The 22,692-nt window shown below is 34.4% G+C and overlaps 4 protein-coding genes across 4 annotated transcripts; all 4 read right to left on the reverse strand.

Moving 5' to 3' along the window:
- Positions 1-3,530: 3,530 nt before the first annotated feature.
- Positions 3,531-4,456, reverse strand: LOC147383490 (GATA transcription factor-like protein). Its single transcript, XM_086429251.1, has 2 exons — positions 4,247-4,456; positions 3,531-4,164 (listed from the first exon to the last, which is right to left on the reverse strand). Exons 1-2 carry the CDS (start codon positions 4,364-4,366, stop codon positions 3,619-3,621), a joined length of 666 nt encoding a protein of 221 aa, XP_086285377.1. The 5' UTR covers positions 4,367-4,456; the 3' UTR covers positions 3,531-3,618.
- A 3,857-nt stretch (positions 4,457-8,313) lies between these two features.
- LOC147383491 (GATA transcription factor 15-like) lies at positions 8,314-9,243 on the reverse strand. The gene is made up of 3 exons (XM_086428432.1): positions 8,935-9,243; positions 8,738-8,827; positions 8,314-8,651 (listed from the first exon to the last, which is right to left on the reverse strand). Exons 1-3 carry the CDS (start codon positions 8,953-8,955, stop codon positions 8,346-8,348), a joined length of 417 nt encoding a protein of 138 aa, XP_086284558.1. The 5' UTR covers positions 8,956-9,243; the 3' UTR covers positions 8,314-8,345.
- Positions 9,244-12,394: 3,151 nt separating this feature from the next.
- LOC147383492 (uncharacterized) lies at positions 12,395-15,511 on the reverse strand. Its single transcript, XM_086429189.1, has 3 exons — positions 14,466-15,511; positions 13,953-14,339; positions 12,395-12,997 (listed from the first exon to the last, which is right to left on the reverse strand). The coding sequence occupies exons 1-3, from the start codon at positions 14,866-14,868 to the stop codon at positions 12,636-12,638; spliced, it is 1,152 nt and encodes a 383-aa protein (XP_086285315.1). The 5' UTR covers positions 14,869-15,511; the 3' UTR covers positions 12,395-12,635.
- A 1,891-nt stretch (positions 15,512-17,402) lies between these two features.
- Positions 17,403-20,863, reverse strand: LOC147383493 (ADP/ATP translocase 1, mitochondrial-like). Its single transcript, XM_086429243.1, has 4 exons — positions 20,715-20,863; positions 18,596-19,121; positions 18,101-18,472; positions 17,403-17,943 (listed from the first exon to the last, which is right to left on the reverse strand). The coding sequence occupies exons 2-4, from the start codon at positions 19,100-19,102 to the stop codon at positions 17,647-17,649; spliced, it is 1,176 nt and encodes a 391-aa protein (XP_086285369.1). The 5' UTR covers positions 19,103-19,121; positions 20,715-20,863; the 3' UTR covers positions 17,403-17,646.
- Positions 20,864-22,692: the final 1,829 nt, after the last annotated feature.

Below are 22,692 nucleotides of genomic sequence, written 5' to 3' on the forward strand. Positions count from 1 at the left end.
AAAGAAACTTACATCAACGAAATTGTGACGTGGCAAAATTGTGTAGTCTTAGGGTTGTCAATTGGGCCCATGGCCTGCTTGTTCAAAAAACAAAGGACCGGGCCTCAATCTAGAACCCGTAACAAAAGGCTCGGTTCATAATTTTCAAACCCATAAAATAAAGGCTGGGCTTGGGCTTAATATTGTATACGTGCATATAAAAGTAATGGATGTGTGGTATTTGACATATTTGGCATTAATATTGTATATGTGCATATGAAAGTAATGGATGTGTGGTATTTGACATATTTGGCGTTAACCAAGATGGAATTGTATACATTGTATACCAATTGTGGAGGGTACAAGTTCCAAAATGATGACATGTGTCACTTTGAGATATGTGCAAGTCAGTTGTAAGATGGTGTACTAAACTCATAGATTGACGAAGGGTGGCTTAGAGCTTGGCTAAAAGGATGACTGAGTTAGGTATCAAGTCCCGCGAGGGGTATACTCTCGAACAGTGTGCCAATATAGATCACGTTACATCCTTGATTTCTAAGGATTTGAACATGTCATTAGAAGGATTTCGTTCATAGAAGGATTCTAAAAGGACCAGTCCTAAGTAAGGTTACTTAATTTGGATAAGGACGGATTATAAAACGTCAAAAATGGGAGATTCCATCTCATTCTTTATAAAAAGGCCACACCAAGCAAATTAAAGGTACAATTTTATTGTGGATTGATTCGAGCGTTGGAGGTTTGTAGTGCAAGCACACTCAATAAGATTCACAAGAGCAAGGGAGAATTCTCAAAGTGATTACAAATCTCAAAGTAGTGCAAAATTTTTTACATCACATCAAATGTATTTAAGTTAGAGAGAAAAGAATGATGTTGAAGATGGTGAATTCGTTTTTGTGGAGAATAAATGGATTTGAACTTGTTTACTGCACCTTTTTTCATATTAAGAATGCAAATCCTAATGTTCAATAAATTATGTTTGAATGGAAGAGCTTGATTCAGCCAAACCCAAAATTTTAAATTTTGGAAAGGATTTGTGGATGTTTCAACTAACTATTCCTCAAAAGAGTTGTGATATACACTCCCTTAGTATGATACACTCTCTTCACAGAACTGTAGATCATTTGCTTCAAGATACACAAAGGATCATGAAGCTAAATATTTATGATTTTGTGAAGATAATATGCTCCTTTCACAAAACCATAGAACATTTGCTTTGGGATACACAAATGATCACAAAGCAAAAGATCTACAGTTTTGTGAAGGATTGTTCTCCAAACGAGTAAATTTATCAACTTTAATGACACAATAGATCTTATTTGACTAGTCTCTCATGCTTTAGTTGTCCAAATCAATTCGACACAACTATTCTTAATTCTTGCACGATTTCTATTTGGAAGCTTAATATTCTATTTGAAAATAAGGAGATTTCTACTTAAGATATTAAAACAGAGTATGGCAAGGGTTCTTTATATAGTATACCGTATTTTTCAATGGATATATAAAAATTATTGTCCAAATTAAAGATCCTCTCTCCTGATATAAATGTCAGAAAAATTGTATGATAACAAAATAAAATAAAAATAAAAAGAGCTATAAAAAAAATAAAATTACTTATATAAAAAAAAAATTATAAAAAAATAAAAAGATTGACTGTTCTTTGAAATACGTTGTAACTACACTTTTTTTTAACATTATTTATCCCCTTTTAGAATTAAATCGAGAATGCAAAAAAAAAAAATCTAACAAACATGTTCCTAAGATACAACAAAGTCTAATCTATCTTTTTATCTCACTTTTTTTACACTAACAGAAAGAGATTTGAATACTAAGATAATATGTCCAAGACGAAGAGAGAGAGAGAGAGATTTTAAAATTGTAAACTTTTAAATGTTTGTAAAAAAATTTTAAAATCTGAATTTAAAGAGTGATTGTGTCTCTTTAAATAGACACCCTGACTGTTAAAGATTCCTGTTAAATAATCACACTCTTTTAGAATAGACACCAATAATTGTACAAACCTTATTGACCTATTGACAAATCATTGTGTGATCAAACCATGTTGACTTGCTATCTTGATCACGATCAAAAAACTCTAAATCACCAATTATCTTAATCATCCATCCAACAATCAATATTAAACACATGTGCACGAACCATCACTGTATATAATAAAATCTTTTTACTAAAATAACAAATATTATAAATAAAAAATCCTTTATAAGTTTGAAGTGAGTGTTATTCATATTTTATGTGAGACTAAAAAAAAAAAAAAAAAAAATTTGTATGTGTAAAATTAAATTTACAAAATACTAAAATTTTCAAATTTTTTTTTTAAATTTCCTCCATAAAAAAAAAAAAGCATTTAAAATTTATAAAAATATAAAAATAATGGTACAACTACTTTTAAACAAACCCAAAAAATCTTTTTTATTTTTTATTTTTTATTCCCTCCAAAACATTTGATATATATATATATATATGGGGCGGTTCAAGGGTCATATGAGAAAACATATGAAAAAAACTTTCGTTTTTCAAAATAAGAGTTAGAGGTTTTGGATTGAGCTGATTTTTTTGCAAGGATGGTCACTATGATGAAAAGATCATCCTCACAAAAAATCAACTAAATCAAAAACTTCTAAATCCATCAAAAGTGATTTATAAATTAGTGATAAAAATTGGTAAAAAATCGACGGTCCACATTCTAAATCACTTTTAATGGGGTTAGAAGTTTCAGATTGGGCTGATTTGTTTTTTTGGATGATCTTTCCATCATAGAGATCATCCTTACAAAAAAATCAACTCAATCCAAAATTTCTAACCCATATTTTAAAATTTTATTAAAAACGAAAGTTTTTACATATGTTTTCTCATATGGCCCTTGAACCTTTTATATATATATATAGGGAAATGTTCAGCACCCTAAGTTTTACCACACACTTTAACAAACGTTTTTTGTCCTACATGGGTTAGAAGTTTTGGAATGGGCTGATTTTTGGTGAGGATGATCTCTATGATTAGAAGATCATCCTCCCCAAAAATCAGCCCATTCTGAAATGTTTAGCCCCATGTTTACAAGTTAAAAAATCGTGGACCGTCCATTTTTGTAAATCATTTTTGATGGGGTTAGAAATTTTGGAATGAGCTGATTTTTGGTGAGGATGATCTCCTCACCATAGAGATCATCCTCACCAAAAATCAGCCCATTTCGAAACTTCTAACCCATGTAGGACAAAACGCATTTGTTAAAGTGTGTGGTAAAAGTTAGGGTGCCGAACGGGACCCATATATATATATATATATATATCTATATATATATATATATATAGATATATATATATATATATATATATATATATATTATATATATATATATATAGATATATATATATATATATATATAAACTTTTAAAAACTTTAAAACAAATTACTTTTAAGGAAATAAATCAAAATTAGATAGAAAACTGTTAACAATAATAAAAAACATAACAATTAAGATAGGCCCAAACACATTATGGAGTTGGGATCCAAAATTTGCAAGTGAAAATAGATCCTTAAGCAATAGAGATGAAGATACTTATTTTCAAGCCATGTACTTAACAAAGAGTAAGTAAAGCCAAATTACACAACCCATGTGTCACCCCGGGCAAGTAGTGCTGCTCTAAGTGCCCTGGAATGGGGATAATCAGGAACACCCCTCATGGCTGACTCCCTCCAAATCCTCATAGCTCTCATCAAAGCCTCCTCATCTGTTTCCAGCTGTTCTTCCTTCCAACCAATTACATCCACACCACTACTACTCGGATAACTGTCTGTCACTTGTGTTATGGGCTTTCTTGTATCAGCTATCTCTATATGCGATAGTGGAGATGCCTTATGTTCTTTGTAGTAAGCTCTATCTTCTTCTTCTTCCTGTCTTCGTCTCTCATCATCACCGTCCATTGCTAAAGGCCCACCATCCACACCAACACAATTCACGTCTTTGATTTGGTAGTTACATCTCCTCTGTTGCATCACTGGATCTAAAGGTTGATGAACGGCTGAGCTTTCTATTGTAAGAACTGAAGCGTATGGTGTTGGTTTCAATAGTTGTTTTGGTTGTAAGTTTGTTTTGGGTTTCTGATTTTGCTCTTTTTCAGCTACTGCAGCCTTCCCTGCCTCGATGCCCTACAAAATCAGGTTTTTTTTTTATATATTTAAAATCCCCAACAAATACCTACACATAGAGAGAGAGAGAGAGAGAGTATACATCTGGATCACTAGCGCGAACTGCAGGATCTGCCGTCCGATATGTTGTGCTTGAGGCTCGTACCCACAACGGTACTCGTTTGGGGACTATAGAAGAGAACTCTGTTAGTCTTGCTAGCATTCTCTCTCTCTCTCTGTCCGTATGCGTGTGTTTGAGATTCGTTTCCTGCTATTTGGGTTGTGGAATTGTTGAGAACGAAGGATCGGTGCTTGCTTTACAAAGGGGGAGAGTGAACGACAAAATTGAGTGACACGTGTCGGATGATTCTAGAGCCTTCTGGTGTTGTCTTGCTCCGTCCAATTCCTTTAATCTCTTTGCTATCCACGTGGCTGATTCTGGAAGAGTAAAACATGTGGAAGGTTGCAGAACGTTCCTTGCTTTTCATTTTCGATAAAACTAGAGGCTAATGCCACACAATTCCAATGTAAATCGGCTAAGAATTGCACACAGTTGGTGTGGCGTTAGTAGAAGTTCGCGTGGCATTAGTGACTCTCTAAAACTAACATCTCAACCGTCCGTTCGATGGCTATCAAGAATAGTCGTATACGTGGCATGAATTCAGGTTAAAGAATAGGTGTACACGTGGAACAACTCCATATTTCCGATTCTGCTTTACTCTTGCCATTTCTTTCATTGTCTGCCAACTATGAAATAACTCCAACATCTCTAGCCATTAAATTCTATTTGTTGGGTTAACGGGGGACAATAAACGAAATCAAATTTTTAAAAAATAAAATTGTCTTTGCTTTTTTGTTTTTCTTTTTTCCCACCTTTTTTTTTTTTTTTAATCTTTTAATCTTGAATCGTGATAATCTGAATATCCCACATGGTACTCTCAATCGAATCTCCTAATGTGACAAGTTTGGGCATTGTAGATCGTCAATTTTGAGATACAAAATGGCACTTCATCATAAATATATATATATCCCGAAAACATACATATATACGATTCTCGAATTTGTCACGTCAAGAGAGTCGATTGAGTGTGTCATGTGGGTAGTCAGATTATCACAACTCCTTAATCTTATGTGATTAATCAGGTATTTAGATGGAACAATACGGAAATAAATTTGTGGAATTATTACAATTATTTTTTAGTGCTTATTTTTAATTTTTAATTTTCTTTTTACGATGGGGTGAATGACCCATAAACCTGGGCAGGGCAACTAGTCTCTTAGAGCAACATATCTTGCCCAAATCCCTTCCATAAATGCCATATCCTTCAAGCCACAAATGCCAAGTAGTTCATCATATTTGTATGTATCACCTCGAGATATTGATGAAGATTAGAATAAAAAAATCTCAAACAAAAATAGAAAAAATGGTACCCAAGATGTTTTTTTTTTTTTTTCTCACAAAAAGGTCAATTTGCGAATCGCACTAATCACTTGTATTGAAGTCATCTTGGATTTACAAGCTACTCTTGTTAGGTTTCATGCATTTGTTCATTCAAGATTCTGAGAAATCTTGAATTGGAATTTCTATAAGTAAAATATCTCTCCCGCAAGACACGATGATTCATGCTTAGGAAATTATCCAACCTTGCCCATGGGTTGACACACATCAATGGTAGGATAAGAGCACTTCTTCTTCTTCTTCTACTTCTTCTTCTTCTTCTAGGAAATAAGTATCATGATCATTCAAAGGCATAACTAACTGGTAAAATCTAAGGAATAGGTAACAATAAATCTTTATAGTCATGGAACTAATAAGGGAATTGATAGGCATGTCAAAAGATAATTGATAAATGAAGGTTGAAAAAGAGCACTATAAATAAATGAGAATAGTTTTTGTTTTTATTTTTAAGATAAGGTGGTTTGGACTCGTAGGTTCAACGAAACAAGAGGGAGGCACCTTGAACCAATAAATGAGAATAGTTAATGAAGGGGACGTTCAAACTATTTTATTCTTCGATGCATTGTAAAATTTTCTTTTTTCCTTTTATATTCTTGTTAGATTCTATCTAATTCCAATTCATCTTAAGAAAACAAAGCTTTATTAGAAATTTATTTTGAAGAAGATATAAGAAGAAGTCGATGCATCCTCTCTTCTTTGAAATAAATCCATAATATATCAGCAAAAGTTTATAGCATCTCCAACAAAACACCCTCTACCTATACCCATAAATGACTTTTTTGGGTATTGTGGGTTGCAATTATGAGTATCCTATGTTTACTCCAACCGTGTTACATTAAATAAGTAAATATTGGGGTGCCAATAGCAGATTTGTAAATAAGTAAACGTAGGTGAGCCAACAACGACTACTTAATGGGGGTGTAAATAAGTAAATGTTGGGATGTCAACAAATTAACTAATGGGTTTTTAAAATCCATCTTCGTTTTCCTCCCAAGGGAATCAAACCAATAAAGAGAGAGAGAGAGAGAGAGAGAGAGAGAGAGAGAGAGAAATCTGAGAATCTGAATCCATGGAATCCAATCAATTTATGCGTTAGGTCTCAATGAAGTTCGATAAAAATTAAGATTTATGTTTCTAGGATTTTAATTTAAAGAGAAATGGATGTCAATAGTTGGAAACCTACTCTTCCTATACCATCATTCGACATTCTACCCTAGGCAATGGTAAGAAATTTTTTCTCTCAAAAAAATGGGTAAGTTGAGATGAGTACCGATTTATGATATCAAAATTGTCCAGATCCATTTTTCTTTTGAAAAATGGGTCCTGCATTGGAGTAATTTTCGGACTCCACCACCCATAACGATAATTGGGAGCAGATGGGTAGCGGGGTCTTATGTTGAAATTTAGTTCATTTAGTAAACTTTTCTCTTTCTAAACAATCCCTAGACCTCATCTCCCACATTTTCAGGATTGAATGCCCTAACCATCCAAACTTATTGTTTTCATAAAATAAAAAAAAAATTAGATTTTTAGCATCTCAATTGAGTTTTGGAGATTCAATTTCACCAGAAATAATTTAAGAAGGAAGAAGAAGTCATTTTCAATGGATTTTTCAAGTATTTTCAAAATATATATAAAAAATTAGGATTTTTTCACTTTTATTTTTTAGTTTTTGGATGAACATAGATTAAGAATGATTCTTTTAGGTTGAAATCATCTAAACAAGTCGTAATCACAAGTTTTTAGTCGATTTTTTCATATATTTTAGTCAAAAGAACTCAAAAATTGACAATAGGTGGGTTTTACTAGTATCAAGTTCACCACTTTTTATTTAAAAAGTGACGAATTTGATAATAAATAAAAAACATCGAATTCAATAATAATAAAAAAGTGGTAAACTCGATAGTAAATAGTGGTAAGTTCGAAAGTAAAAATTGTGAACTCAACACTAAATAGTCAAGCTCAAGAGTGATAAAAAAAAGTGATACTCGATGATATATAAAAAAAAAAAACGGTGAGCTTGACAATACCAAAGGACCATAAAGGAAGTAAACAGTTTGTGAAATGTCCTATCATGCTACCGTGCAAAACTCACGGATTATTTTGAAAGAAATCCTTCTGCAAAAGTCTTTTTAAGTAATTTTTTCAAAAACAAATGATTACTATGTAATCATCTTTTATATCTAGATTTTGTGAGAATTCAAAAGCCGATAACTAATTGAAAACAATGATTTTGTGATCAAAAATTAGTTTTTTGAGACAAATATAATGACTTTTTAAATAAAGCAGAACTTGCGTGACATTTGATTTTTATGGGAAAAAAATATATTCAGGGGCCTTTTCAACTTTTTTAAAACAAAAACCACCAAATATAGTCATTTCTAACCTGAAACGAGGCTTAAAATGGCAGTGAGAAAAAATTGGTTAACATGGGGAATCCCTATGAACATCTTCCCTTGTCTCAGCCGTTTATTTGACATCTGTTGAAATTACAATTTTTCTTCATCAAAGCTTTTTAATGGAACCCCCTACAATATTGTAGAAAGATCACCTCTCTTCCTCTAATCCAAACAAAATAACATAAAAAATGAGAAATTGAGTTTAAAAAAACAAAAAAACATATTAATATTTCTATTTCATTCTTCATTAATCTCACATTTTCTTTCCAAAACCCCACAACAAGTAAAAGGGGTTTTTTAAAACTGAAAAAAAAAAAAAAAAAAAAAAAAAAAAAAAACTAAAATTAGCAACTGGAAGGTATGTTCGTTAGGGCTTCTTTAAGCATAAAGAGACCTCCACAAGACAAAGCCATCAATAGTACGGCAGCTTGTTCTTCTTCCCCTAACTTCCTCTGTTTCTCCATCGAAGATCTCTGCAACACCACTTTCCCCCCTAGACTCAGCAATCTCAGCTTCAATGACACTCCTTCAAGCTTCTTGTTCTTTCTCCCTTTTTTCTTCTTCTTCTTCTCCTCTGTTCCTCCTTTGTTTAAACCCAGAAGATTTCTCCTCTTCTTTCTGTATCTGATCCCACAAGCATTGCAAAGAGACTGAAAAACAGAGACACCCAAATAAATAAATAAATAAATCATTAAAACGTAAATCTAGAATTAAGAAAATGGTTTCTGTAATTCACCTTAGGTCCATCTGGTCCACCTCTCCATAGAGGAGTTTTCGAAGTCTGGCAATCGGTACACCTCTTCTTTGTGTCATCAGACCTTGATCCCTGAACCAGAAAACAAGATCAAATATCAATTTCTACTTGAGCAAAAGCAATCAATGAAGTAAAAGAAAAAAAAAAAACCCATTAAAAAGAAACTCATGATCACTTACTTTTTCACTCAAATCCATCATTTGTTTCACTTCTCAAAGCATCTAAAAGAAACCCAGAAAGGTACTCAAGATATGGATTAGAGAGAGAGAGAGAGAGAGAGAGAGAGAGATTCGGCTGCTATGAAGACCTGATGGTACAGTGAGAAGGAATTTGGTTTGGTTAACTAAATAAAGGATCCAACGAGAGAGAGAGAGAGAGACGAACCGACAGAGAGTCCTTATTAGTGCCCCTCTACCCTATAAAATAGTGGGAAATCTCTCATCTCTCATCATCGAAGAGACACAAACCCTAAACCAAGATGCTTTTCTAAATGACCAAAATGCCCCTTTGTTCTAAACGTTTTATCCACCAAACTCACCCGCTTAAATGCCCTTTGTACTGAGGTGTCTCTATCTCCCAAAAAAACGAAAAAGAGGAGCTGTTCTTTGTACGCGTGTGGTTTGGCCTTGGTGATAGAATATAGTGTGTCTACCCCACAACGTATCATCTATTCACCGTATTTGAAGATAAACCCTAAACCCTAAAGATGTTAATGGGCCAGAACAAATAGACCTAATTTGGGTATTCTTAATAAGCCCATTTAGTTAATGGGCTATATTAAGCCCAATTATGTTTAGGGCCATCTTATTCAACTTGGCCCACCTGTTAACTTATTATTAAATAGGCCTGATTTATTTTGGGTTTAGACATAATAAATTTGTCTTCATTATAATCTGATCTAAGCAATCACCGAGTTACTGATCTCATTAAAAATAGACTTACTGATATATATATATATATAAAATTAAAAATATTAATTTAGACAATTTTATTTATTTATTTTTCCCTTTTTAAATTACCATGATTTCAAAACTTGTCCGAATCCGAGATGTATCGCCCGAGTTGTCTTGATATTAGGCATGGACGAGATTTAAAACCCCACGTTCATTTTTCTCATTATTGAACAAGATGTCTCAAATGTATCAGAAAGCTTGTTCGAGACGACTCTGATATCTAGGATGGATGAGACGAGACGTAAAACCGAGTTTTAAAACCATCCTGGTTACGTAGACCTTGGTTTTAAAACTCGTTTTGACGTCTCGTCCATGAATGAGATTGAGTCATCTTGAACAAGTTGTCTAATTCATTCTGGTTGTCTCATTCAACAATGAACGCCCTCTCCTCTTATTTGAAAACACATTAGGTTTAAGATGACTTGTCTATCTGTCTTGTTGGTGGGCAATACTGAGACAAATCAAATGAGTCGTCTTGGTTTCGGATGAGATTTAAAACCATGAAGTAGACTGACTTATCCAAAACAAATCAAGGAGTAAGTAATTAAAATTCATTCAACAAAGTTTGTTTTGCCCATAACCTACTTCCCTTGTTGCACGTGACATAATAAAAAGTAGGTAGTGAGAAAAGGGTATTGTTTATTTATAATAAAAGATTAAGATCTAGAACGGTGTCCCATTCATATAGAATAGGAATGATGTTTACGTCGCACATTTTGGTAGGAGTTTAAAACACATCAACTCCTAACCAAGCCATTTTCTATAAGGCACGCAGCTCGATATATTTAATCTCCAACCAAAACGTGAACGTGAACACTCTATGTTGCTACGAACAGGACACCACTCTAGATCATGACTCTATAATAAAATGTCTGCATTATATGCCCTTTTTTTTTAAAGTAGAAGATGATGGACCTAATGATAGAAAGAAAATCCGGAGTTTTGTCATCTAGTATCTCAGATAAGTTGATCGACGATTCACATTGACTATCTCACCGATTGCATCAAAGATCAGGATGATTTGCTCTGTGGACAAGTTAATTTTGAAACCATGCATACAGAGCCACACGCGCGTGCGCGCGCACACACACATACACAGATAAACAAACACATTTGTAAGGTCAACTTTTAGTTGGTAGTTGGGGTGAGAGGAGAGAAAATATGAGAAAAGCTCGATAAGAACCAAATAAAAAGAAAAAAGATGCAACAAAAGACAGAAAATCTGCCACATTCTGTTTGCAGGGTGTGAAAACGAAATATCAAATGGCCAATTTTGCCTTAAAGACCAGACAAAAGGATCCAAAAACATAAAGAACCACTTTCAGTCTCTCATTTTTTTTCCTCTCTCTCTCTCTCTCTCTACTGTAGTCAAAGTAGGAGCTAGAAACAGGCCTGAAGAAGATTAGAGGTGCGCGTGGGCTTCTCCCCATCCAATAATGATAATTAAATAATAATGGTGTTCTTCTAAGTTCTCACGCTTCAACCCAAAAAGAAAATCCATGAAAAGCTGAGCCATGGTATTAGTCTACACTACTGTACAGAAGCACAACTTTGGAAAGCTGCCCTCACCTCGATCACATGAAATCATGACTTAATTGGTTTTTCTTTTGGGTTCCTCAGAGATTTTAAAGAACCCATTTTTTCAGTCAGATATTTATTAAAATATAGAGAGACTATGGTCATTTGTTAATTCATGTTTAGTAAAATACCTTTCAAAAAAAAAATTCTTGTTTTGTAAAATAAATTATATTTTGCATGATTGCTAATTAGGATTTTACAGCTGGATTTCCCATAATCCTGTGTTTTGTCACTTTTGGTTAATCACATATACCCATACAAGCTCAATTATGAACTCTGAGCTTCAAATGATTTTGTATAATCAGAATTTGAAGCAAATTTGAAAAAAAAAAATTTTGAATAGTTTTCTCAAATACCCTATCCTTTTTAATTGATTTTCCTTCACAAAAGATCGCTGCATTAGGGGAACATTGTGAAATAATAGCAAAGACAACACAATTGCACAAAACATAAAGATTTACGTGGTTCGGCAGTGTACCACTGTCCACTAATAGAACAAGAACAATTACTATTTTCTCATAGGTTTTATAGACCTAGAGATCCTTATTGATATAATTGAGAGTTACTAAAACATGTAAAACTCCCCAAAAAAATAGAAAACCCATTAAGAAAATACTACACGTTGCACTTTTCATACCTCCTAAAAAATAGTAGGACACCCAGTGGGGGCGCATAGCGCAACAGAATATTAAGACATTTGCACAACACACCATTCCGAAATTGTAGAGTTCATACCGATTGGATAGCCATGAATTATCAAAGAATTGTTGCTAGAATACCTACTGTAATTCTAGGATACTAAAGAAAAATAATTTTACAATCAAGGGCAAATCATTTACAGACAAACGATATCCACACACCGAAAAAAATGCGACCAAACACATTCTTTTAGGCCCATTGATTCATCTATTTGAGCCAACATATTAGTGGGACTACCCCCTAAAATGAGCATACCTGATAATTTCTAGCGAGTGCTTTTCGTTGGTCTGGCCCATATGTTGATACATTTCGTTTCAATTGAATGACAGAAATTGCTCAAATCCAACACCTAGAAATCACCTTATGGCTAACTTTTGACATGTAGATGGAGTTATGAACAAGCATGTGATAGAAGAAATGAGATATATTACATCAGTGGAAAATCACATATGATACATTCAATCAGAGACCATATTTGGAACTCCTAAACAAATAAGGTCAAAACGAGTTCTTCGACTCAGTCACAACAGGTTATGTTTAGCAGGAACAAAAAAAAAAACTGACAAAAACAAGCACAAACACGGAGACACCAAATTAGAAAATTGATTCACTCAGAGTTAATCAGATAGGCCCAATCCAAGAACTGTACCTCACAGTTTCAATTTATCTGATCCACCAAGTTTGGAGAAGATATAGGCAAGGAAAGCGAAGAATTTGGAGATGGCAAACATTAACCATGACAAACAAAGTAACACCCAGTCCTTTAGATTTCTTCTTGGATAGTGGGTCCTGTCCGAGAATATCAATGCTCGATACAAAGCTTCGGTTAGGGCATAGGCAGTAACTGGGTCTGATTGTTCAGCAAGGATCCCATACTCCGTGAGACACACTATGTCATATGCGGCTGTTGTCTCTGACACACCCAAGAACTCACAAATCTTAATCCGCCCATTGATCCTCTCATCAGTTGTTAGCATATCACCATGTGTCAGGATAAGAATAGGGTTCTCATCTGCAACCAACATAGACCCCACTTTCATTACCATAAAATGGATACACCAAACCACTATCAAATGCACACCATATAAAACATTGTTGTGTGGAAACTGAAAATATGCAAAACCATGCAAATTGTAGACAGTAAAAGATCAAAACAAAAACATAGGGATACACTTCTTAAGAGCTCAATCCCATTCAGACATCAAATGTTCATCTCTAGATCGTATGGTTGAGAAAGAGATTGGAACTATTTATTAGGAATCAGAATTATATATATTTTTAGAGATACATTTCCTTGGGAATCCCTGGGAGTATTCTCCCCTCTCAACTGTATTAGAGTAGTTAGATATGCCAATATCTTACTGTTGTTGGTCGACAAAGGGGTCTCTTCAAAGCCAAATTATTGGCTCAAACCTATATTACATATTTCGTTGGTTGGCTTGGTATGAATTCGGATCCACAGTTTACCAGAACAGATCCAATTACTAGGAGTTTGCTAATCTAGAACGAAACGAACCCAAATCCTAAGGGTTGGAATGGATAGTTTGCTTCTTTGTAGCCTTTTAGATTCAGAAGTTTGGTTCACTTTCATTTGTCAAGGCAAAAATCCATCAACTTCATTTGACAACTCTTGATTTTTTTCCCCTTCAAAGACTATTTTTTTTTATACCAAAAGGACATTTTCTTCAATCATTTATTTACATGGCTAAGACTTTTGTTTTTGTTGTTGATTTCGAAGACAAAACCAAGTAACCCATCAAAACATTCGGAGACTCTGAATTTTTATTTTTTTGAAGCAAGAAGTTGTTGATGAGAGAATTTCAGTCATTTTATGTTAGTTTCTTGTCGAAGACAGTGGGCTAGGGGTACGCCATCAGTTTGAAAATACAGATGTATTTTATACATTCACCAAAATGTGGCTCAATGCAACTGTTTGACGAAATCCTCAAAGAGAGAGGGAAACTTACTGCATTTCCTTATAGAAGGAGAGTAGAAGAGCTCTCTAGTCACCTCCAATGGCTTCGAATCACCTTTCATTAACGCTTTATAGACATCTGCAACGTTTACCACCACCGTCACACAATTCACTCTCATCCTCTTGAATCTCGAGGACGACGATAGAGAACCCATAGAAGGCTTTGCCAAACCTTCTATTCTCAACCCCTCCTCTCCTGATCTCAAACAGAGCTGCTGATGTCGAACCCCATCAACCATCCACCTATTCAACCCCTCAAGACTCTCACCCACTCGACTATAATCCAACCCCCTTGAATCATAAACACGAAACCCACTTCGAATTGATCTCAAAACATTGTGTTCTTCCATAAACATGGTTGTATAATTCGACGATTTCCCTATATGAATAAAATAAAATAAAAACAAAAAACCAAAACAAAACAGAACCCATTGTAAGAAATCAAACAAAAACTGGGGGAAAAAAAACCCAATTTTTCAGAACCCATTATACATTAATACTTTACCTGAGGTTTGAGCGAAAGGGATGAGTCCAGATCGACCAAGAACACTGTACATTAGGTTAACAAGTGAACTTTTTCCAGAACCAGAGAAACCCACTAAAAGAATAGTTATAATTGGGGGAATATCCATTTCTTCCTTGTTGATTCCTCCCGTGAGTGGCCAGAAATCTCCAGGACGATAGGTGAGAAGCTTATGTCGAAGGTCATCAAGCCCTTCAGGAGCAATTAAGGCCAGTCTTTCCAATTCTCTGAGAACTTTGAGTCTGGGTGTGAGGCTTGAGATTGTGGTAATGTCCAGCTTGAGATGATTATCTTCTTTAAACTCCTTGGCTGATCTCCACCAACAGAAGGCTGACCTTGATGACTCGTCTTCATCTTCGTCTCCAAAACACAGTTTTTTTTGCATCTCTTCTTTGAGTCTTCTTTGGTTTCGTTGAGGTGGTGAAGGTGAGATTAGAGGAGCAATTTATGGATTCTTAAGAAAGAAGAAACAAACTCATACATGGAAGATGAAACAAACAGTACAAGTGCCATGTGAACTTTCCTTCCAAATGTTTGAGATTCGAAATTCTAAACTGTAATTCTTTGGTTTTACTGTAACAGTTATTTTCTTCTTCTTTTTTCTCAAACAAGAAAACCCATATTTGAACACTAATGATAATGAACATAAGCCATAAGGACTAAGGAGATTAAGGTTTTAAGGACTCTGTATTTGAACACTAATAATAATGCAAATAAGGTGTCATGGTCTCTCCATCATCTATAATTTAGAGAAGTTCAACTTCAACTTCAACTTCAACTTCAACCTCACCTTGAAGGCCATCATCAAGAACAAAATCGTTAGAAGGGTTCAAGTGGAAGATGCTTTCCTCCTCGAAGTCATCATTAGCAGTATCATCGTGTCTGACAATAAAATCGTAGTGTGTGGACATGCAGACGAGGACACATATGGGGATCATGGCACGTTGTCGCTGTTGTAGTACTCAAATAAAAGGGGAGAGATGGTAGTGGGTTAAGGGACAGATATGGTGTGTCAACACCCTAAGAAAAAAAAATATTGAGAGATAAAGATAGGTATCACTTTAGTTTGGTCTTTAATAGGGTGTGTTTTAAGTAATTTGTTTTCAACTTTAGAAATTTAAAGCACATAGCCAATCGATATGGTTGAAATTACAAGTTAACAAGAAAAGATGTCCATCACTCATGTATGTTATTTTCGTCTTTTTTTTTAAGTTACCACTTATTTACTTCAGGACCACTATCCACCAACTTGTCTTTTAAATCATAAAGAATTTGTTTCACTGACTTAAATGTTAAAATACAAATGGACAACGTTTGATGTTGGGACCAAATCCCAGTTGCGAGGAAAGATGCTAGGGAGAAACCCATTTTATATGATATATATTCTCAGAAGATTCTTCGTACAAATGGTACAAAATCTTTGTCAATTAATTATTATTGCATATGATCATTGGATTAAGATTTAGTGTTTTGGTAACAATTCTGAATTTAGTTTAAAATTCAGACTTCAAAAAATTTCCGTTTATTTCGATTCAAATTTCAAATTTAAAAATTTTGAACTAGTGATAGGGGATGTTGGATAAAACTTCTGAAGTTCGATTTCCAATTTCTAATTTCTAGACTTGAGACTTCAGAAGTATAATCAAACATAGCCTTAATAAATAGGTAGATTTACCAAAACATGCACAATTTTTCATTTATTTACCAAAACGGTACACTGTAGCAATTAATTCTGAAAATAGGAATTTACCGTTTTCGGAATTAATTTTTTTTACCAAAACGGTAAAAACAGTAAAATATATTTTTTGATACCGAAAATGCCCTTTTTTATTTTTTGACTGAAATTACAAAAATAAAATTGATTTCGGTAAAAAAAAATATTATAAATACATATGATTGTTGGATTACCAAACGAGAGTGAATCTTTTTAGTTGGATTTTCATTTTTATAAGGTAAAAATTGTAAATATATATGTAAAACAAAAAAAAAGGTATTTTTGGTATAAAAAAAAATATTTTACTGTTTTTACCGTTTTGGTAAAAAATATTAATTCCGAAAATGGTAAATTTACCATTTTCGGAATTAATTGCTACAGTGTGCCGTTTTCGGATTAATTTCGAAAACTCTACCGTTTTGGTAAATTATTCTAATAAATAATTGTTTATGGTTATCGTTTACACTCGTTGGATTGTCATTCACACAAGTTAATTACTTTCTTTCTTCATGTCTATTGGTACGTCAGATTAATTACAAATCATCTTATCCATCAAAGTGGGGCATCAAATTAGTTGAGACTTAATTTGCCATTGAGAAGAATCATTGTTCATCTAAGTTATAAAATTCAGAATAATAGAAAGAAAAAAAAAAAGGGAACAAAATAATTAGAGATCGTTAAAAGTGACTGATCTTCAAAGATGGCACTTATTATAGGACAAAATTATAACTTAATAAACCAAAACTTCTAAGGTTGTGTGGGCTCATATTCAACTTCTATAGGTAGATGCAGGAAATCATAATAATGGTTTAAGCACTAAATACAAAAGATGGATAATCATGGAAAGTTTGACTCTAAAAATTCAACTTGACAAATTATTTCTGAGGCTCCACCAAGATCTTAAATAAACCAAAACTAAAAAGGAAAAAAAACTCAGACCTTATCCTTTTAACCTCTTTTAATGACTATTTAGATGAATCCCATGTCAGAACAAGCATTATTTTTAAATGTCATTTCAGATTCCGATTCATGAAATATTATTCATGTTGACGGTCCCATATTGTTTGGATTAGTTGTAGATTATAACGTTGATTTGGGATTCATCGAGTTTGTATCGTGCCACCTTTCTTAGCTAAAAAGTAGCATACTAAACATTGTAGAATGCAACATTTGAACTATAAAATAGATCGATCAAAATTAACAAATTAACAAATTAACAAATTGAGGATTTAATGTTTAAAACAAACCACAGAGCTCTACTTCATAGCAGAGGAACCCGACAATAGAAATTCCCCGAAGAGAATGTACATGGGCAAAACTCAATCCCATCATGGCTACATTATTCGAAGTTAAGGAAAAAAAAATCAAGATAAGTTGGTGAACTTCACAAACAGATAGAGTTTGTAGTGATTACATCATGTTATGAGATAAAATGATAAATAAGTCTCATTAGCCACCACTGGATCCGTACTTCTTTCCTAACATGATCATCTGTAATTTGTCATATCCAGCAAGAACACCAGCACCTGCGACTGCACGTAGGATGTTTGCACCCGCACCCTTGAACAAAGACTTGGCCCCCTCATTCTTCAAAATCTGTGAGAATGCATCCATAGAGCTCTTGTACTTAACAGCTTCACCAGAAGTCATCATCATTCTTCTACGGACAGTGTCAATTGGGTACGATGCAAGGCCCGCTCCATTCGTGATCACCCAACCTAGGGCAAAACTCGCAAAGAAACTATCCTGAAACCAATATCAACAAAGAAACTTCCGACGTATCAAAACATGCATTTATCAACAAAGAAAATTTAAATTCATAAGTAATGCCACCATCTGTTTGAAGTACAATGTTGATCACAATAAGAAAAACTGAAAATAAAATGGGAAATGTTTTACTAACCTGCATTTTTCCAACCAGAACCACAGGTTTGAGGGAGTCATACATTCCAAAGTAGAGACCTCGATAGACTATGATTCCAACACACGAAATGTTGAATCCACGGTAGAGTCCAGCAATGCCATCTGACTTGAGAGTCTTCTTATAGACATCAACCATACCATTGAATTGTCGTTCTCCTCCCTTCTTTGCAGCTTTAGCATCATTAGCCAAACGGGTCCGGGCATAATCTAGGGAGTAGACAAAGAGGAGAGAAGAGGCACCAGCGGCACCTCCCGATGCTAAGTTGCCTGCAAACCATTTCCAATAGCCATCTCTGTCTTTCTTGAAATTAAACAGACGCTTGAAGTAATCCTTGAATGCAAAGTTTAAGGCCTGGTTCAAAGTTTTCAATCCAACAAATTAGCAATGAAATTATAATTACTTGAGCATGGATTACAATTTTGTTACAAATTATAAAGTCAAAAAGTGATAACTAATAATGGAATCATGACTAACCTGAGTGGGGAAGTAACGGATGACGTTTGCAGTGTTCCCTCTCCACAATGAAGCAAACCCTTCATCCTTGATAGTTCGGCCAAAACAATCACCAATACCCTTATAAGGTTCGGAGAGTCTACCGGCCTTTATCATCTCATCTTGGTTTTGGATCAACAGCTTTACCCGCTCAATAGGAGCAGCAGCGGTTTTAGATACAGCCGCGGAGACACCACCCATTAAGAAGTCAACCATGAAACTACTAACGCCTTTCTCTGAAGGAGCTTGGACTATGAGGGGTGACACCGAGGTGAGCATAGAGAAATCATGACTCCCTCGGCATTTCTGCATCAAGGGATTTTTCAAGACCCCATTTCTATAATTCCTATAAGTGAAATGCCTTTCATGGACAAGAGGCTTATAGAAGCTATTGTTCTGAGCGTGCACATCTTGAGAATAGTAGGAACTAAGGTTGAATTGACCACCTACTTTCTGAATAACAGTTGGATAATGAGGTTGATCTGCCATAAGTCTTGAAATGAAGAACCTAATGTCATTGCAGATAATGTTAGTTTGATAAAGAACACATTTTCAGTCACAATTTAATAAAGAAAAACAATCAATTGTGTAAAACCAAATGCTTCATTCATTCTCGTTCACTTCTAGGCCAATGTCCATTACTTGGTTCGAGTAATATTCTCAAATCAAATCGAGTTTATTTTGCGAGCAAATTTTGTGTTTCGGTTGCATATGGGTGAACCATAAAGGTGAAATAGCTGTGTGTGTCATTAAGGCCAGGTATTGCTTTAGAACAGAGAACCAACCATAGCAATCACTAAAAACATTTTTTCTTTTCAAATGATGAGTTGTCTTGTATTCGAACATATAATTTATAACTTACAAAAGCATAGGATTTATTATATGTATGGTCTAAAATTTCACCATATTTTACAAGATTTATCAAAATATTTTCATTTCCACACGAACAAACGAAATATTACTAGTGCAAGGGCAGGATATAAAATTCCATTAGTAATCGTAATACATCCCAACTCCTCAAGTCCAAGAAAGAGGCCAAAGTGGTACCCTGAGGGAAGTGAATGAGGAAACCCCACGCGTCGAAGGTATAAACCCTAACACACTACCAAACCTCCCGTGCATGCATCTCCCTTTCAAAGCAAACATGGGATAACCTTCAAGGAAGGTATCTTTGACAACTCAGAGGCATGTTTGAAAGGTTGTCATCCACGTGGCATGAAGATAACTCTAAATATCATGTAATTAAGTAAAAAATCCAAAAGAAAACACTTCCAACTGCAGGCAAGTTTGAATTGGTAGGGATTGGGAGGGAAGAATCACCAAACAAGGGCCAACCAAGGACAAAGGTACATAATTTTCTCTGACTCTGAGTTGTTACTCTATAAAATTGAATTCTGACTAGAGTGTCCTAGTGCATCACAAGGAATTGGAGGGGGACAGAGGCAGGGGCAACTAAGAGTGGAAAAAAATTGTGAGGGTAATAATGGCGTATTTTTTAATCTGCCGTTGTTATCTGTCCAATAGCTTATAAATCCTTGCGCACTTTGAAAATTCTTGTGTGGGCAAGTGCCCCCATTGCCCCCACTGCAAATGCGCCCGCCAGTGGGAGCATCAACTTGAGACGGCTTAGGCTCAAGGTTCAAGAATCTCAAGAAAATATCCCCCAACTACCATATATTGTAATAATAATAAATAAAAAATTATGAACAAATAAATTACTAATAAATGTGGCATGTAATAATGAGATTAAGGATTAATTGAGAGATCTATTTGGCATGTTTTGGGATGTGGGGGTGGGTTTCAAGGTTCAATCCTCTTCCCTGAATCTTATTTAAATAGAATTACATTAAAAAATCAAAGAAAAAATAAGGTAGGATATTGTAGTTTGTAGGTAGTCCATGTGGGTTTGATCTCCTTAGATTATATAAAGCTAAATTACTTAAGCTGATACAGGGATTGGTACTGAAGATGCTGCTATCATGTCTAATAAGAAAAGAGATTGAGAGAAACTAATTAATAATAAAGAAATCAGTGATCACTATATATATAAAATAAAGAAATGAGTTAAAATTAAAATAGAAAAAAGATTTCTATTTGTCACCTTAACGAGACCCTATACTTGCATTTGCTGTAAACAAGAGGGAGAAGGGTTCACTTCTGATGTGAAGAAAAGGGATGGAATTGGAAACCGAAATGTGGTTAGGGGAGACGATATTTCGGCAGATAAACCGGTATTCCACACATTCAATAAGTCGTGAACCGTGGTCGACCGATCCGGAAATATCGGACCGTGTGAAGTTATAACCATAGGGATGTGTTACTGACTTACTGTTAAAGGGATGAAAATAGGTAGGCCCCCCGTTACTTGGTTAGCTCGGTTTTGATTGGGAAAAAACTAACCCGGTTCATCAGGATCGGCCAAGATAATTTATTGTTTTAAAAAGCTGCACTGACATTAAATTTGACATCAATTAACATGACACACATTGTTGACATGGATGTGTGCACGAAATCATAAATGCTTTTCATCGATGTGAGTGAAAAACATCGATGGTTCCGTGCACACATCCACCTCATCAATGTGTGAAACGATGTTGTTTTTAATGTCAATCCAACATGACTCTTTAAAAAAAGTCATTCCAAATTAATTCTACTCCACACTGCTAACACAGCAGGGTCTTCAAAATCATAGATTTTCTTTGAGATACCAAGAGAAAAGAGACACTGCCACACATGGTTTTAAAACTCGATTTCTCGTCTTGTTCATGCCAGGTACCGAGTAGTCTTGGACAAGTTTTTCGATAGGTTTGAGACGTCTCCTTCAAAAATATGAAAAATGAATGTGAGTTCTATATCTTGTTTAAAAATTTGACTTGTCCGTTTGTCTCGTCCTGATACCGAGATGACTCGGACGAAACGTCTTAGTCTTGGACGAGTTTTGAAACCATGTTGCCACATCATGTTAGTGTCTCAGTGTCAAACCTAGTCAATTCAGCATTTTCCTTTAAAAAATAATTAAAAACACTATATTTGCTAATATATATGGGAGTAACATTAGAGTGACTTCCTATAACACTACTTTGGACATTGAAGTGACGTGGACTTTTGTAGTCCACCATATAGCTTTTCACATATTTTCCTAGGCAAAGCATCTATGGTGAAGAGTAGGGGTGCACATGGTTCGGATTGATTTGGATTTTGACAAAATTGAAATCGAACCAAACATGATCGGTTTTACAAATTTAGAATCGAACCAATCCAAACCAACCTTGGTTCGGATCGGTTTTCGGTTCTCATATTTTCAAAATAGAAAAACTAGTATTTTTTTTTTTCAAAAAAGGGACCCTTTGGATCAGATCATAAATAGTGCCTATTTTAAAAAAGAAAATGATTTTATGATTACATTCTGACTGAAATTAGTAAAAATTGAAAACTAAAGGAAGCTCAATTAGACTAAAAAAAATTACAATATTAAAATTGGTATTTTGAATGGATTAGTGAGGAAACTAATCCATAAATGATATATTAATGTATCCAAGCCTAGGTTCGTATAGTATATTTCATCTAACAAATACGGTGATCGATTGTAAAGTTTGCAATAAAGATGCAGAGATAGAGATTTGAAGTAAGACTTTGGGCAAGTCGAATTCGTTCCACAGGGACAGTTTGGATTCAAAGATTCAATCGGATAAAAGTCCAAAACAGAATTGGAAAACAGATTTTTCTTAAAAACAAAATTGATTTGTTGCACAAATGAAATAAAAATTACTTGCAATTGAAATTAAAAACAGAAAAGAAAGATTGAAAATCTAAGAGAGAGAGATTAGAGAAGTTAATCAAACCTTTGCAATTAATCCATGATGTAGATAAATTCGGAATATAACTCAATCCATGGAGCAAGTCATTGCTCATGGATCGGACGGTGGAACAATTAAATCCTTAAGAGTAATAAAAGGATATTCATGAAAATACTAGTATGATTGAGATTGCCCAACTCATCTTCTAATTTTTCACATAGCATAGCCATTCTTAAACTTATCTAAGTAATGGCTATCTAAGTTGGATCAGAATTATAAGTT

The sequence above is a fragment of the Akebia trifoliata genome, chromosome 16, assembly GCF_017979445.1.
Source record: "Akebia trifoliata isolate Shusen 1 chromosome 16, ASM1797944v1, whole genome shotgun sequence".
NCBI lineage: Eukaryota > Viridiplantae > Streptophyta > Magnoliopsida > Ranunculales > Lardizabalaceae > Akebia > Akebia trifoliata.

Bases quoted from the DNA above. Each gene is read 5' to 3' on its own strand.
- LOC147383493 (XM_086429243.1), bottom strand. From the start codon at position 19,102: ATGGCAGATCAACCTCATTATCCAACTGTTATTCAGAAAGTAGGTGGT. The intron at 18,473-18,595 runs GTTAGTCATGAT...ACTTTGAACCAG, and splicing joins TCCGTTACTTCCCCACTCAG to GCCTTAAACTTTGCATTCAA. The intron at 17,944-18,100 runs GTTAGTAAAACA...TATTGGTTTCAG, and splicing joins TTCTGGTTGGAAAAATGCAG to GATAGTTTCTTTGCGAGTTT.
- LOC147383492 (XM_086429189.1), bottom strand. From the start codon at position 14,868: ATGCAAAAAAAACTGTGTTTTGGAGACGAAGATGAAGACGAGTCATCA. The intron at 14,340-14,465 runs GTAAAGTATTAA...TTATTCATATAG, and splicing joins CCCTTTCGCTCAAACCTCAG to GGAAATCGTCGAATTATACA. The intron at 12,998-13,952 runs GTAAGTTTCCCT...TGTTGGTTGCAG, and splicing joins TCCTTCTATAAGGAAATGCA to ATGAGAACCCTATTCTTATC.
- LOC147383490 (XM_086429251.1), bottom strand. From the start codon at position 4,366: ATGCTAGCAAGACTAACAGAGTTCTCTTCTATAGTCCCCAAACGAGTA. The intron at 4,165-4,246 runs GTATACTCTCTC...CTGATTTTGTAG, and splicing joins TTCGCGCTAGTGATCCAGAT to GGCATCGAGGCAGGGAAGGC.
- LOC147383491 (XM_086428432.1), bottom strand. From the start codon at position 8,955: ATGATGGATTTGAGTGAAAAA. The intron at 8,828-8,934 runs GTAAGTGATCAT...TTTCTGGTTCAG, and splicing joins TGATGGATTTGAGTGAAAAA to GGATCAAGGTCTGATGACAC. The intron at 8,652-8,737 runs GTGAATTACAGA...TCTGTTTTTCAG, and splicing joins GTGGACCAGATGGACCTAAG to TCTCTTTGCAATGCTTGTGG.